At 47.3% G+C, this 15,072-nt stretch overlaps 1 protein-coding gene across 3 annotated transcripts in view; it reads right to left on the bottom strand.

The window, feature by feature from the left end:
• FAM13B (family with sequence similarity 13 member B) overlaps positions 1 to 15,072 on the bottom strand; it is a 694,693-nt gene that overhangs the window by 399,337 nt on the left and 280,284 nt on the right. For all 3 annotated transcript variants that reach the window (XM_069649076.1, XM_069649078.1, XM_069649077.1), the window contains exon 11: positions 1,750 to 1,804. In XM_069649076.1, coding sequence (XP_069505177.1) covers positions 1,750 to 1,804 — 55 coding nt within the window. The remainder of the gene's footprint in view (positions 1 to 1,749; positions 1,805 to 15,072) is intronic.

Genomic DNA, 15,072 nt, shown 5'->3' with positions numbered 1-15,072 from the left:
CTAGGCTGGAATGAAAGGGAGAGAACTGAATAAAAGGCGAGTCTCCAGGACTGGAAGGCAGAGTCGACCACTGGAACGAAAGAAACGAAGACGAGCTGGAAGAGAAAGGCTGCTGCAACCACTGGACCGTTGGTTTGCCCGGTGAAGCCCTGCTGCAACACTGAATTGCCAGATCTCATAATCGACAGAGAAGCTCCTTCAAGGACAGCTTCTCCCTTTGAGTTGGTGGGACCAATCAACTCAGCAAACGCCTGGATACCATTATCTGGGCTGGTTAAGATAAACCATAGGGATGGACAGCAGTTTGTGTTTGGAAGCCAGAGCTACTTGAACTGAAGAGACGCCATTATTTTTTGTTCCGACAACGATCCTGTGCATGCAGGAGTCCGCCGACGTCCTCCCACTTGTCCCCACGACTGAGGATCAGGAACAGCGAGACCTGCAGGACCTGCCAGGAACCAACGTCTTCAGCTGCATCTTTTTGCTCCACTTTAAGGTACTGTGCCGTACGGTTGAGAAATCTCAACTCTGACAGTGGAAGTTCGTGCAACTTTCCCAACTCGCAGGCCTAGTCAGCTTGTGACCCGACATATCTTGCTTTTTCGTCTGAACTACTTCTAAAAACTTTTACAAACACTTCTCCATTTGTACCAGAACTGTGCTATCCTATCCAAGAACACTAGACTATTGACTTTGGCCTGCCTTATTGAATCGAATTGACCCTCCTGGTACATTGAACCTTTGCATTATCTAAAAGAAGTGTTTTCGAACCCTTTGTACACACCTATGCTTGTTATTCCTATTTAAAAGTATTGAAGTGCTAATTGGCTCCTTTTTCAGGGGAGCGCAAACTAGTCTTTATAACTATGAGTTTGTTACTCTAGTATATTGGTGTTTAATATTGAGTTGATTTCTACTAGTGAAAGTTTTCTAAATGACTGTAAATAAATAAGTATTTATTACCAAGCAACCTTGAGTGTAAGTGTTTACTTGAACCACTGTGATTATGACACTTCTGTGCGACTTCTTCTACTGCTCACATTCCCTCTTGAGATAAGCCTGGCTGCTCCGCCCGCTACCAAAAGTGTGTGGTACAGACTTTTACAAAAGGTTGGTTTGCTTACACCTGTGGTAACATTTGTGTGTAGTGAACCCAGAGGATACTGCATACAAACTCTGCCTAACACACTACTCCCAAGAATATTCTAAATGCAAAAGTGATATATTAATACCAACAGCACTCTAGCTACTGAAGTCTCCTGAGGGTGTCTATAGTGCCTGTGTGGCATCCCAAATGGGTATTTGCTGATTCAGATAACTAAGAGTGTGTATTTTTGAAGTATATTTGTGTGGTGTTTTATAGTGCTCCCTTCTGAAGAAAGCTTATTCTAACTGACTGACAAATTAATAACAGTTTTATCAAGAAACCTTGTATGAGAGAGTTTATTTGAATACTTGTCACTGTGAATCTCTGAGTAACTCCCCTACAGGTCACATTGACCCCTATTGAGATGAGCCTGGCAGCTCCACACGCTACCAACTTGTGTAGTGCAGACTTATACCAAAGGTTGGGTCCCTATTGCCAGGAGGTCAGGGTTGTTGTAGTGCACATAAAGGGTACTGCATACAATCTCGCCTAACACATTTCTAAAACGCTACATTTAAGCGGTCCTTCTGTGCAGACACCAGAGATGGCTCGAGGCCGTGTAATCGCATATGGAGCCGAATAAATGTATTAACTTCACTTACCAGAATCAGCCGAGAAGAAAACGTGTCGCAATCTACAAAACATCCATTAACTTTCCTGGAAATTAAGGATAGAAACAAACGTGAGAAAAAAAGACTTGGAGATGTTACGCTCAAATCGCAAGAATATAATGAAGAAAATAAGCAAAACAACTGTCACTTAAAGGAAACTTCAGTAGTATTATACGGTGTGACAAATCAGCAAGAGAGAACAGTATTTGTATGTGAAGAACACAGATGTCAATTATGATTGGAAATGATCTAATTTAACACAATAACAGAAGAGGGAGCCCTTCCCTAAATACTGCCTGCACAAAGGTAAGTAAATTAGTAGTGTATGAGGGTTTTGGGGGGAATTCTCAGGAATGTGCGCATTCCCTTCTACCTTGGAGACCCCCAGCTCTTGCTCTTTTTGCTGGACGAGGACTTCATTTCTAGCCTGGAGAGTGAGCCCTTGTTCCCCACTCCCTCATGTATCATTCTGTGATTTGGACTTTGGAGACTAACAAACTCCACAGGCATCATCTTTGCATTGTGACACACACCACCTCCAGTGCAGTGACCCAGGGAAGTCTCAGATTTCCCTGAGGTTTAAATACCTCCTCGTGGATAACTACTGTTTCCCAGAGCAGCAAAGTGAAATTGGCTTTACTTACATTTGTAACTTTCTAGACACAGCCCACACTATCTTACCATAGGGTGCTGGAGGGGTTACCTAGCATCCCCCTTTGTCTAGCCTTTCATATAACATTTTTATGTTACCCTTTCCTCCTTGAATGGCTGGTGGCAGTGGTTTCATTTTAACTACCGTGGTGTGCATTTACCACGAGCTGCGTTAGCAGCTGCAGTGAAGTACCCAAGGGTGCAATTTTTGTCAAAATGGCCCCAGTCTTTTTTTGCCGTTTCTTTGTGGAAAGGTCCTTCTTGAGATTTACTCTGCGCGCCAAACCAGGTTTGTTCCCCGTTAGGCAAAGTTTGTATGCAGTACCCTCTGGGACCACTACACACAACTGAGTGTTAGGGAGAATTCTCAAAATGTGCTAATTCCTCTCTACCTTAGAGACCCCAAGCACTTTTGCTGAACTTTGGGACTCTGTACTTTTTAATTCTGTTTGTTTTCTGTGTTTATTTCTTTTGATTGTGGGGTTTTAGAAAACTCCATAGGCATCATCTTTTCATGTGTGTCACACAGCACCCTTAGTGCAGTGACACAGGGATGTCTTTTTAGACTTTCCACAGGTTTAAATACCTTCTCTGGGATAAACTACTGTTTCCCAGAGAATGTAAAGTGAAATTGACTTTACTAGTCTTTTTTAAATTCCTAGACCCAGCACACACTATCTTACAATAGAGTGCTGGAGGGGTTACTTAGTATCCCCTGTGTCTAAATACTCATGTAGCAGTCAAATGCTACCCTTTCCTATTGAAAAGGCTGGTGGCAGTGGTTTTACAATGAACTACAATGATTGTTCCCGACCGTGAACACCGGTAGCTAAAAATTACAGGAGCCATGTTTTGCAAGATGGCGCCTTATGCCCCTTTGTTTAAACAGGTCCTGGTTTTCTTTTTTTGCGGTTTCTTTTCGGAAAGGTCATTCAAGTGTTTGTCTCTGCGCTTCAAACCAGGTTTGGTCCCTTTGTTCGCGAGCCAATGGTGGGCTTCAGGACTGAAGACCGCCTCTGGCGTCTGAGTGGGCAGGAAGTGAGGGAGGTGCCCAAAACCCCCTGTGCTTAGTCTCCTAGGACACCCAAATGCACTCTGGTGTGATTGGCAGGCTGACTGTCCGGTACGGACAGCCACCCTGCTGGGTGGCTGACAGCTGGGCTGGAATGAATGGGGGAAAACTATTTAAAAGCTGGTCTCCGGGACTTGGAAAGCAGAGTCGACCACTGGAACGAAAGAACCAAAGACGAGCTGGAAGAGGACGGCTGCTACAACTCCCGGACCGTTGGTTTGCCCGGTGAAGCCCTGCTGCAGGTCCGAATTTCCAGGTTCATCTCGACAGACAAGCCCCTTCAATGACTTCTTCCTTTGAGTTGGTGGGACCAATCAACTCGTAAGCCACCTGGATACCATGTTCAAGGCTGGTTAGGATTAACCAGGGAGATGGATACCAACTTGTGCGCTTTAATGTACCGCTACTGGAACTGAAGTGACGCCATCTTGTTTGCTTTTTCGACAATCCCGTGCAGTGCAGGAGTCCCCCGTCATCCTCCCTCTTGTCCCCATGAGTGAGGCTCAGGAACAGTGAGATCTGCAGGACCTGCCAGGAACAAATGTCTTCCACTGCATTTTGTTCTTCATACTAAGGTACTGTGCCAACCCGATTGAGAGAACACCACTCTCGCGGTGAAAGTTTGTGAAACTTTCTCAACTTGCAGGCGTAATCAGCTTGCGACCCGACGTATGATTCTTTTTTGCCTAAACTACTTCTGAGAACTTTCGCAAAGACTTGACCGTTTGATACCAATACTGCTCTTTCTTATCCAGAACACTAGCCCATTGACCTTGGCCTGGCCTATTCACTTGAATTGAACTCTTCTGGTGAACTGAAACAATTTGCACTGTCTAAAAAGTATATATGAAGTATACATGGTATAAGTCTGTACCAGACAGTTTTTGGTAGCGAGCTGAGCAGCTAGGCTTATCTCAAGAGGGAATGTGAGCTTGTAAAGGTGTTACACAGATGTCTATAATTACAAGTATTCAGATAGACACTTGTACTCGAGGTTTCTTGGTAAAACACTTATTAATTTATTACATCATCATTTATAAAGCATTCACTAAATGAAGCAACCAATATCACACACAAGTATACTAAAGTACTGATTACTAAGCAGTTGAGCTCCCTTGAAGTAGGAGCAAAAAGGCATAAGCTAATAAAACTAATATTACAGTTACTCTAAAACAGTGCAAATAGTTGAGTTCACCAGAGGAGTTGATTCAATGCAATAGGTAGGCCAAGGTCAATGGGCTAGTGTCTTGTATAAGTAAAAACGGTTCTGGTTTTTAAAAATGGAAAAGTCTTTGCCACGGTTCTTAGAAGTATTTCACAGAAGAAAGGTTTGTATGTCGGGCACAAGCTGACTAGGCCTGCAAGATGCCAAAGTTGTATGCATTTTCACAGTGAGAGGTAAGTTCTCTCGGTCAGGTTTTCACAGTACCTTATATTGAAGAAAAAGATCCAACTGAAGACTTCTGTTCCTGGCAGTTCCTGCAGATCTCGCTGTTCCTGAGCCTCAGTCGTGGGGACAAGAGGGGGGGGGAAGTCAGGAGACTTCTGCACTGTACGGGACTGGTCGTAAAGCTGGCAAATTGGAAAATCTTCAATTCCGGTTGCTGTTCTTCAAGCGCACAAGCTGGTGTCCTTCCCCCTGGTTAATCCTAACCAGCTCTGAAAATGGTATCCAGGTGGCTTACGAGTTGATTGGTCCTACCAACTCAAAGGAAGACGTTGTCCTTGAAGGGCTTCTCTGTCGAGGTGAACTTGGCGATTCTGATCTGCAGCAGGGCTCCACTGGGCAAACCAACGGTCCAGTAGTTGCAGCAGCCGTCCTCTTCCAGCTCGTCTTCGGTTCTTTCGTTCCAGTGATCGACTCTGAAAGGCGAGTCTCTTCGACTGGAAAGCAAACAGTTTTCTCCCATCCGTTCCAGCCTAGCTGCCACTCCCAGCAGGGTAGCGGTCCTTGCCGGCCAGTCAGCCAGCTAAAAACGCCAGAGTGCATTTGGGTCTCTTAGGAGACTAAGCACAGGGAGTTTCAGGCACCTCCCTCACTTCCTGCCCACCCCAGACACTCGGGCGCCAGAGGCGGTCTTCAGTCCTGAAGCCTGCCAAAAGGCAGAGGAACAAAAGGAACCAAACCTAGTTTGGCGTGCAGAGAAACACTAGAAGGACCTTTCCAAAAAGAAAAGGCGAAAAAAGAAGACCGGGACCTGTTTAAACAAAGGGGGCTCAGACGCTCTCTTGAGAAACATGGCTCCCGTGATTTTTAGCTACCGGTATTCATGGCCAGGAAACATCATGGTAGTTTGTTGAAAAACCACTGCCACCAGCCATTTCGATAGGAAAGGGTAGCATTTGACTGCTACATGAGTTTCTAGACATAGGGAATACTAGGTAACCCCTCCAGCACCCAGTGTGTGCTAGGTCTAGGAATTTAAAAGATTAGTAAAGTCAATTTAACTTTACATTCTCTGGAAACAGTTTATCCCAGAGAAGGTATTTAAACATTGGGACAGCCTAAAAGGCTTCCCTGTGTCACTGCATTGAGGGGGATGTGTGACACATGAAAAGATGATGCCTATGGAGCTATCTAAAACCCCATAATCAAAGAACACAAGAGTAAAACACACATCAAAATACATGAGAGAGTGGTGACAAAAAGGCTCACACACTCTCCAGGTAAAAAAATCAAGTCCTCAAAATCCAGCAAAGTTGCTGGGGGTCTCTAAGGTTAGGGGAATTAGCACATTTATGAGAATTCTCCCCAACAATGTTTTATAAATTATTGTGTAATAAATTAATAAGTGTTTAACCAAAAAACCTTGAGTAAGTGTCTATCTGAATACTTGTAATTATAAACCTCTGTTTAACACCTTTAAAAGCTCACATTCCCTCTTCAGATGAGCCTGGCTGCTCAGCTCGCTACCAACAACGGTGTGGTACAGACTTATATATCAAAGGTTGGTTTTGCTTACACCTGTACTCCTAGTTGTGTTTAATGGTCCCAGAGGGTACTGCATATAACCTTTGCCTAACAAGCACACCCCATCTTATGTGGAGTGCTGGGGGGTTACTTAGTAGCCTCTTTAACAACTTACTTTTTTTTATGTTACCCTCACTACATTTAATGGCTGGTGGCTGTGGCTTAATTCTCCTACCATAGTGCTTTTCTACCGCAGGTTAAATCTCAGATGCAGTATAGCACCCATGGGTGACCATTGTGTCAAAATGGCCGGTTGCCAGTCAATTCGTCGAAAAAAATTGGTCGACCAGACAAATGGTCGAAGCAAATTGGTCGAAAACCATTTCGTCGAAAAATTTTTTTTTCTATTTTAACCCTTTTTTTTTTTTTTTGGGGGGGGGTCCCCCCCAACCCCCTTTTTTTCTCTAAAAACCCCTTTTTTAACTAGACGAAAACCCAAAAAATAAATATATAAATAAAAAAAAAATGTCAACGAAATGGTTTTCGACCAAATTGCGTCGACCAAATTGCAGTCGACCAGTTTTTTTTCGACGAGTTGACTGGACACCAAAATGGCCATGATAATTTGCTGCCATTTTCTGCTTGGGAGTTCTTTCTTACTCTGCACGCCAAACCAGGTTTGAGCCAGTTAAGTTTTGCTTTTGGCGGGCTTCAGTACTGAAACTCGCCTCTGGGTCCAGTGTGTGCGTTACGGAGTGTTAGGCAAGATTGTATACAGTACTCTTTGGGTGCACTATAACCACCCTGGCCTCCTGGCAATTGGAACCCAACCTTTGGTAGAAGGCTGTACTACACAGGTTGGTAGTGTGGTCGAGTAGCCAGGTTTATCTCAAGAAGGGTCAATGTGAGCTGTAGGGGAGTTGCAGAGATTCACAGTGACAAGTTTTCAAATAAACTCATATACACATGGTTTATAGAGTAAACAATTATTAATGTATTTACCACTCAGTTATAGTAAGCCTTCTTCAGAAGGGAGCAATGTTAAGCAACACACAAATACACTTCAAAAATATACACTCCTAAGTTTCTAAATCAGTAGACACCCATTTGGAATGGCTCTTAGACACTACCTACACCCTCATGTGACAATTGCTAGGGTGCTGTGGACATTAATTTATCACGGTTTGCATTCAGACTTTCTTAGTAGAGGGTCAAAGAAAACAGGGATCAGAATAAAACAAATATTCACACAAGGATTCTTAAGCAGGTAAGTACTTTCAATCACCCCAAAATGCAAAGCCACTTAACCCTTTCCTGGAAGGAAGGCAAAACACAAGCAGAGGAGAGAAGAGTCATTCAGGGAGCCAGGCCAGCCAATGTTTAAGTTAGCAAAAGTAAAGGTGAAATGAAGCACTTCTTGCAGGTAAGAAGAAAGTCTTTCACAATGGTTTAAAGTCTTGGTAGAATAAGTGAAATCAAAGTAGGGCCACACGCTGTTTAGGCTTGTGAAGTAAAGGAGCGGATAGCAACTCTACAAATGCAACCAAGCAAGTCTCAAACAAGGACAAGTGGCTACACAACGAGATGTAAGTTCTCTTAGACTTTCAAGTACCTTTATGTTGAAGAAAAAGTGCAGCAGACTTCTGTTCCTGTGCAGCTCTGCAGATCTCGCTGTTCCTGGGCCTCAGTCGTGGGGACAAGAGGGAGGACTTCTGAGGACTCCTGCACTGCAATGGAACGGTCACCGCTTGAAACTGGCAAACTTCAAACAAGTGGCACTTCAATGTTTCAGCTCTTCGCATCTACCGCAAATAGCAACACTGCCGTTCCTGGCTGTCGAAATGGTCTTTCCTTGCATCTGGGTACCCGCACTCTGTTGAGGGGGCTCGGGCTTTGTCAGTCCTGCTTCCTGGGAGTCCGGAGGATCTTCATGGAGCTCTTAGCCAGCTTAAAAGCAACGCACACAAACTGGTGTTCCTCTCCCTGGCTATCCTGTTCCAGCAGCAATTGCAGTGGGAACTCGACCAAGGGGAGAAGTCGCCCTTGCAGGGGCTTCTCCGTCGATACGGATTTGGAGTTTCAGCACAGCAGCAGGGCTTCACCGGGCTAACCAACGGTCCAGGAGTTGCAGCAGGTGTCCTCTTCAAGTTCTTCTTCGGATTCCTTCGTCCAGTGGTCGACTGCCTTCCAAGCCAAAAAGACTTGCCGTTTATGCATTTTGCTCCCATCCATTCCAGCCTAGCTGTCACTCACCCAACCAGCTGGCCAATCACCTAAGAGTGCATTCCTGTCTCCTAGGACACTAAGCACAGGGAGTTTCGGGCACCTCCCTGGCTTCCTGCCCCCGCCAAACACCCTGGAGCCAGAGGCAGGCTTCACTCATGAATCCCGCCAAAGGCAAAATGAACAAAGGGACCAAATTTGGTTTGTCGTGCAGAGTTAATCTCAAGAAGGACCTTTCCACAAAGAAATGGTGAAAAAAAGACGACCAGCGCCATTTTTACAAAAATGGCACCCATGGGTGCTGTACCGTGGCGGCAAACTCAGCCCGCGGTAAAATCCCATAATGGTAGTTTGTTTATTTGGTAATGTGCACCAAACCCTGAGGTAGCTGGGCACAGCAGTTACAAGGATACTTGAAGCTTAGTTATAGAATACAGATAGGTACATGAATCGTACACAAATGTATTACATACAGTTTGGAAGGGGTATACACACAATCAGGATTACATTGATAAGAGAACGAAGATGGCAATGGCCACCTAAGATCTCACGTTAGTGCAGGGGTTCGCCGGTCTAGCTGGTGAGCAATATCTAGCAGTCGTTAGTTCGTAGCCATTTCAACAAGTTCCGTCTAAAGCTAGAGTTTGGTTGTTCCATTCTGATGGAGGTGGGCAGGGCATTCCAGGAAGTAGCCCCTTTGACAGGGAAACTGGTCCTACCAGCTTTGGAGAGTCTGAATCTAGGAACTTCTAGACAAAGGTGGGTGGAGGCCCTAGTGCGGTGCAGAGGGATTTTTCTGGTAAGTCTGGCAGAGAGATAGGTGGGAGCTGCGTTGTTAAGGCATTTGAATGAGGGATGCCATTTAAGTAGTATCCTGTCGCTGATTTCTAACCAGTGCTGGTCTCTTCTGGAATTGGAATATGCTCTCTACGTGGTACATTCAGCGCAGCTCTCAAAGCCTTATTTTGTAATATTTTAATTTTATTGATCGTATTTTTATTATCGATGATGAATGCAAGGTACGTTTTTTTTTAGATTGGAATCAGAGCCCAGGATCAAGAGCTCAATTTTGTCATCAATCAGGCAGAGTCCGTGGGAGGCCATCCATGCCTGAATGAAGAGGTATATCTTGTTTAGCAGAGCTGTGTCTTCAACTAAGTTTCCTGAGAGGGGAATGAGGATCTAGCCTCCGCTAGAGAATTGAGATCCCCTGGAACTGGTAGAGATGACAGGTAAATGTTCCGTCAGAGTGCCCATATCCAAATTTTCTGGGCAAGCTTGGACAGATTTGGCGAACGAGTCCCTCCCTGTTTGTTTAGGTAAAACATCGCTGTCGTGCTGTCTGTTAAGATCTGCACTTACAGGTTCAACAGGTGGGGCTCGAACGCTCGAAGTGCTCTGAATACTGCCAGAAGCTCTAGCAGATTGATAGGATTCTTGGCCACTGTGTGAGACCAGAGACCCTGAGCTGTGTGGGGAAGGAGGTGTGCTCCCCACCCTGACAGGGATGCGTCTGTAGTGACTACAGACTGTACCTCTGGATCGTAAAAGGGATTCCCTTTGACAGGTTCTTTCTTGTCCACCAGTGAAGACTTTGTAAAAGTGTTGGCGAAACGACCACTAGATCGTCCCACTGACCACTTGCCTGAGACCACTGTTTCGCCAACCATTCCTGCATGGGTCGCATGCGCAGGCGTGCGTGGGGGACCAGTTAAATACATGACGCCATCATGCCTAGCAAACGCATTGCTTTGCGCACCCTTATCTGGCGACCGGACTGGTATAGAGGAATTTGCAGAAGTAGATTCCGAATTCTTTCCTCTGATGGAAAGGCCAACCCCTCTTGAGTGTTTAGGACAGCTCCTAGGAACTGTTTGGAGGTGCTTCGCACCAGGCTTGATTTATTCTCGTTTATGGAGAAACCCAATTCGAAGAGGTCGATCGTTCTTTGAATCTTTTGTTTGATCTGCAAATTGCTGGGGTCTCCCCCGTGATGAGCCAGTCGTCCAGGTAAGGGTACACTGGGATTGCCTCCCTGCATAGGTGTGCCGCCGCCACCACCGCCAGTACCTTGGTGAATACCCTTGCAGCCGAGGCTATACCGAAGGGCAGCACCTTGAACTGGTAGTGCTGACTGTCCACCTTGAAGCGCAAGAATCTTCTGTGCGCTGGGAACATGGAAATATGAAAATGGGCATCTTTCATGTCCAATGTTGCCATGTAATCCCTTTTTTAGGAGGGGGATTACCTCTTGGAGAGTAGTCATGTGAAATTTTTGGGGCTTGACATACTTGGCTACCTTCCTTCCCAACCCGTAAATTATTTTGCTCTCCTTGTCTGGGGGGGCCTCAGATGATAGAGGTGTCCCCGCCCTCTTTCTGGTGTTAGTCACTACCAAGGAGTCGGGCTTCAGTTGACCTCTTATGTAGAGCGGGTCTGACTGGGCAGCCCGGAACAATCTCGATTCTGGGGTTTACGGCCCTGGTGAGATTGGGAGTGAGAAGGGAAGGGTCAATTCTCCATTGGATGGACTTGAGAATTGGAATGGCTTGAGCAATGGGTCTCTTCTCTCCCACTAGTTCCTCAGCAAAGTCCCTCTCTTCCTGCGCCCCCCTGAGTGTCTATGCGGAAGTGCCCTGTCGCTCTAGCCAAGACCTCATTTAGGAGGGGCTGGTTGTCTACTGGACAGTCGGTAACCTAAGATTCTTTGCTAACAGGAGAGTCTATCCTGTAGACCTCTGCGACGTTTTCCTCCTCCCCATCTTGGCCCTCGTCATCGGAATAGTAATCCATCCCCGTTTGGTCGTCCAACATTACCAAGTCTGGATCCTCATCGTACTGTTGTGGATCCTCACCATACTGTGTGTAAGGCTGTATGTAAAAAGGGTCTGAAATCAGTCCCTGAGTTGGAGTCTCAACCCAAGGCTTCTTACTAGGGGGATGAAGGTCCCTGGATCCTGAAGGAGTAACACTGTCTGGGGTATAACTGAGGAAATGTTCTGGTTCTTGGAGTAGAAGTCAGCTAGGGAGGACATTCTAGTCATTACCCTGTCTAGATCTTCACTGCTCCACTGTCTGGAGCTGGGAATGACAATTTACTGGGAGGGTTCCCCCTCTATGGACCTAGGGGTTTGGATTTATGTTTATCTGAAGACTTGGAACTGTCCTCATGTGTGTCTAATGCAGAAGAAGAGATAGTTTCTTCTGCTATTTACCCCCTTTCCCATGAGTAGAAGAGCGTTTCCCTGATTTTTTCACCTTCTCTGAGCTTTTCGACGTCCTGCGTCGAGATTCGGGGGTAGTGTCCCTTTCCTTCGAGTGAGCACGTCGGGACTCGGAGGCAGACGCCAAACGGGCTGCCGGAGCAGACTTCTGGTGTGCGTTCTGGGGCTGGAGGTCGGATTCGTCTTCTGACGAACGTACCTCCGTGACTTTGGTGAGTGAGGCACTCTTGGCAACTGTGTGGCGATCTTGACCTGGAACGCCCAGAGGACAACGATTCGGTGGACAGCTCTCTTTGTGCCTCTTTCCGAGAACTCGACACGCGTGTGTAGTCTTGGTGTGGGTAGCGCTCGTGTCGCCGGGTGTGTTCCCCATAACTGCCCTGCCGGACAATCTTCCGAGGTCAGGGACTTGCACTTGGGTGTCTTTCGACACCTCTTTGTCCTCGCCGTCTGAATGTCGGGCGTCGCTGCCATCACTGAAGGCACCCTCCGCTTCCATGGCCTCGAGTTGCCTGGCGTGGGGGGCCCAACGTTTGGTTGAGCGGCCCTTTAGCGTTTTTGCCTCGAACAGGCTACACGCTCTGCAGTTCGCCTCGGGGTGATCCCTCGGCAAGCAGAGGTTACAGGCGGCGTGTTTGTCAACCCAAGGGTACTTGCGGTTGCACTTGGGGCAAAATTTAAATGGTGTACTCTCCATATGCACCTATGGCAGCGGGCTAATGCGAGTAGGAATAATAAGAGTGTAAGTGTAGAGTAGGTTTCCACCCCCCACTCTCCCTACTTGCAGGGCAGAGGCCAGATGCCTTCCAAGGCCCAAAGTCCGTTGTGCAGCTCTCAACGGTTGTTCTTCGGACCGGCGTCGATGTTAGATGTCTCGACGCGGGAGTGAAAGAACAGGGAAATTAATATAATATTTAGCAAAATATGGCTGAAAGCCAGGGAACTCTGCGCAATGCTTCCGACAAGCATGGCGGGAAAAAAACAATCTGAGGGTCCTACACACGTGAGGGAACATGGGTACAGTTGACGTCACACTAGGGATAGTATTACTGGCACGACCAGTGTCGACGCCCATTTTTGAGTTTCGAAAAACAAACTAATACTCCGCAGCTTCCACTAGATGTCGGCCTATGCACAGCATGTGATCTAAGCAGCTTCCACAAGCCTCGGAAAATATATATATTTAACACACACACACACCCCCCCCCCCCCCCAACACCAAGGTTACATACTCAGGGAAGGCGGGAAAATAGGCTGGTCCTACCTTATGCAAAGAGGTGGTGGAGCACTGCCTGTCCAACTGCAGATTCTTTGTTGGAATCTTCTTCTAGGCAGTAGTGTTTAGCGAACGTGTGCAGAGTGCTCCAGGTAGCGGCTCTGCAAATGTCCTTCAAGGGAACCCCTGCGTGAAACGCTACTGATGACGCTCTTCCTCTGGTGGAGTGTGCTGAAGGCGATTTTCGCCCTTCAATTGATGACAATGGTTAATGCATAACGAGACCCATCTTGCCAGACTTTGTTTGGAGATATGTTGTCCTTTTGTGCGGCCCGCAAAGTCAATGAACAGTCTGTTAGATGAGCTGAACTCCTTAGTTCGCTGCAAGTAGAATTTCAAAACCCTAGTCACATCTAGGGAGTGTAAAGCTCTTTCCGCCTCCGGAAGAAAGATGGTAGAAGGAACAAGTTACTTACCTGTCATCAGGCTGGGAATCCTCAGTAAAGAAAAAAAAATCAATTTCAGTTTCGTTTCTGAACTGTCTTTCTAGTAGTAACCAATCACTGGTCTCTGGGTCATACTGCCCCCAGCCAATGACTGCCCTCGCCTTAAGCCCCTCCCCTGGCAGCCATCCTCAGATTTGGTAGAACATAAAGTGGCAGTAGGACCAGGAGAAGAGCCACAGAGGGGTAGGAGGGAGGGGTCGCATGTGAATCCATGCCAGACCCATGCTGGAGAACAGTTACAGGTAAGTAACTTGTTCCTTCTCCAGCATGTGGTCTGGCATGGATTCACATGCTCATGAATATAAGAATACATAGCAGTAGACACATGCACAATCACGGGAGGTGGCAAGGCTCAACATTAAGCATTTCATCAACTCAACATTAAGCATCTCTTACCTCCTCACCAGGCCCACCTTCAGGCGAACAGGTTGCGCAGCACTGCCTGGCCGACTCTGGACTCCTCCCTGGAATCCCGGTCGACGCAGTAGAATCTCGTGAAGGTGTGCGTCGACCTCCACGTAGCAGCCTTGCAGATGTCCAGCAGGGGCACACCAGATAGGAACGCCGTGGTAGCAGCGATCGCTCTTGTAGAATGGGCTCTCGGACGGCCGGGCAACCGTCAGTTTGCCAACCGGTGACAGTGCATGATGCAGCCGGAGAGCCATTTGAAAATGGAAGACTTCGAGAGGGCCTTCCCTTGATTCACAGGTCCAAAGTTCAAACAGCTGCGATGTCTTCCAAAAACTCTTTGTGCGGTCTACGTAGAACTTCAGCGCTCTAGCTACATCCAGCGAGTGCAAAATCCTCTCAGCCGGCGACGAAGGCGACGGGAAGAAAACAGGCAACACCAAGGGCTCGTTGAGATGGAAGTCCAATGGCACCTTGGGCATGAAGGAGGGGTGCGTAATCGGCACCACCCTTGTCTCCTGGAAAGTCAGATATGGAGGCTTGCAGAAGAGGGCCTGGATCTCCCCCACTCTTCGTGCGGAGGTGATGGCCACAAGAAACGCTATTTTCCACAACAGGAACTTCAACGGTACCGAGTGCAGAAGCTCGAATGGGGGCCCCAGGAGTTTGGTCAACACAACATTGAGCTCCCACGCCGGGGCCTGAGCCTTCACCGGCGGGATCGGAATTGGCCCTTCATGAACTCCTTCACCAGGTGATGGGACCACAGGGATGAGCGCCCTGGAGTTCTAGCCGCCAGATGGATCTTGGTGGAGGCATGGGCCAGCGCCGCCTTGGCCAACGATAGCAAGTACGGCAGTACCTGTGGGGCGGTAATCCACAGAGGGTTAATCTTCTGTGCCCGGCACCAGACAGAAAACTTCTTCCACTTGTGTCCATAGCACTTGAGAGTTGAGGCCATCCTGGCCTTTGCAAGCACCTCCTTGCAGTCCGCCGGATATTGTACCCTCCAAACTCTAGTGCTGCAGGTGCCAGGCCTGCAAGTTCAGCGACCCCGGGTCGTGGTGGAGGATGGCGCCTCCTTCTGTGGCAAGGAGATCCGC

Source organism: Ambystoma mexicanum, chromosome 2q (genome assembly GCF_040938575.1).
Source record: "Ambystoma mexicanum isolate Mex_15411 chromosome 2q, UKY_AmexF1_1, whole genome shotgun sequence".
In the NCBI taxonomy this organism is placed as follows: domain Eukaryota; kingdom Metazoa; phylum Chordata; class Amphibia; order Caudata; family Ambystomatidae; genus Ambystoma; species Ambystoma mexicanum.
Note: the sequence above shows the minus strand (reverse complement) of the source record. Positions and strands in the feature narration are given on the sequence as shown.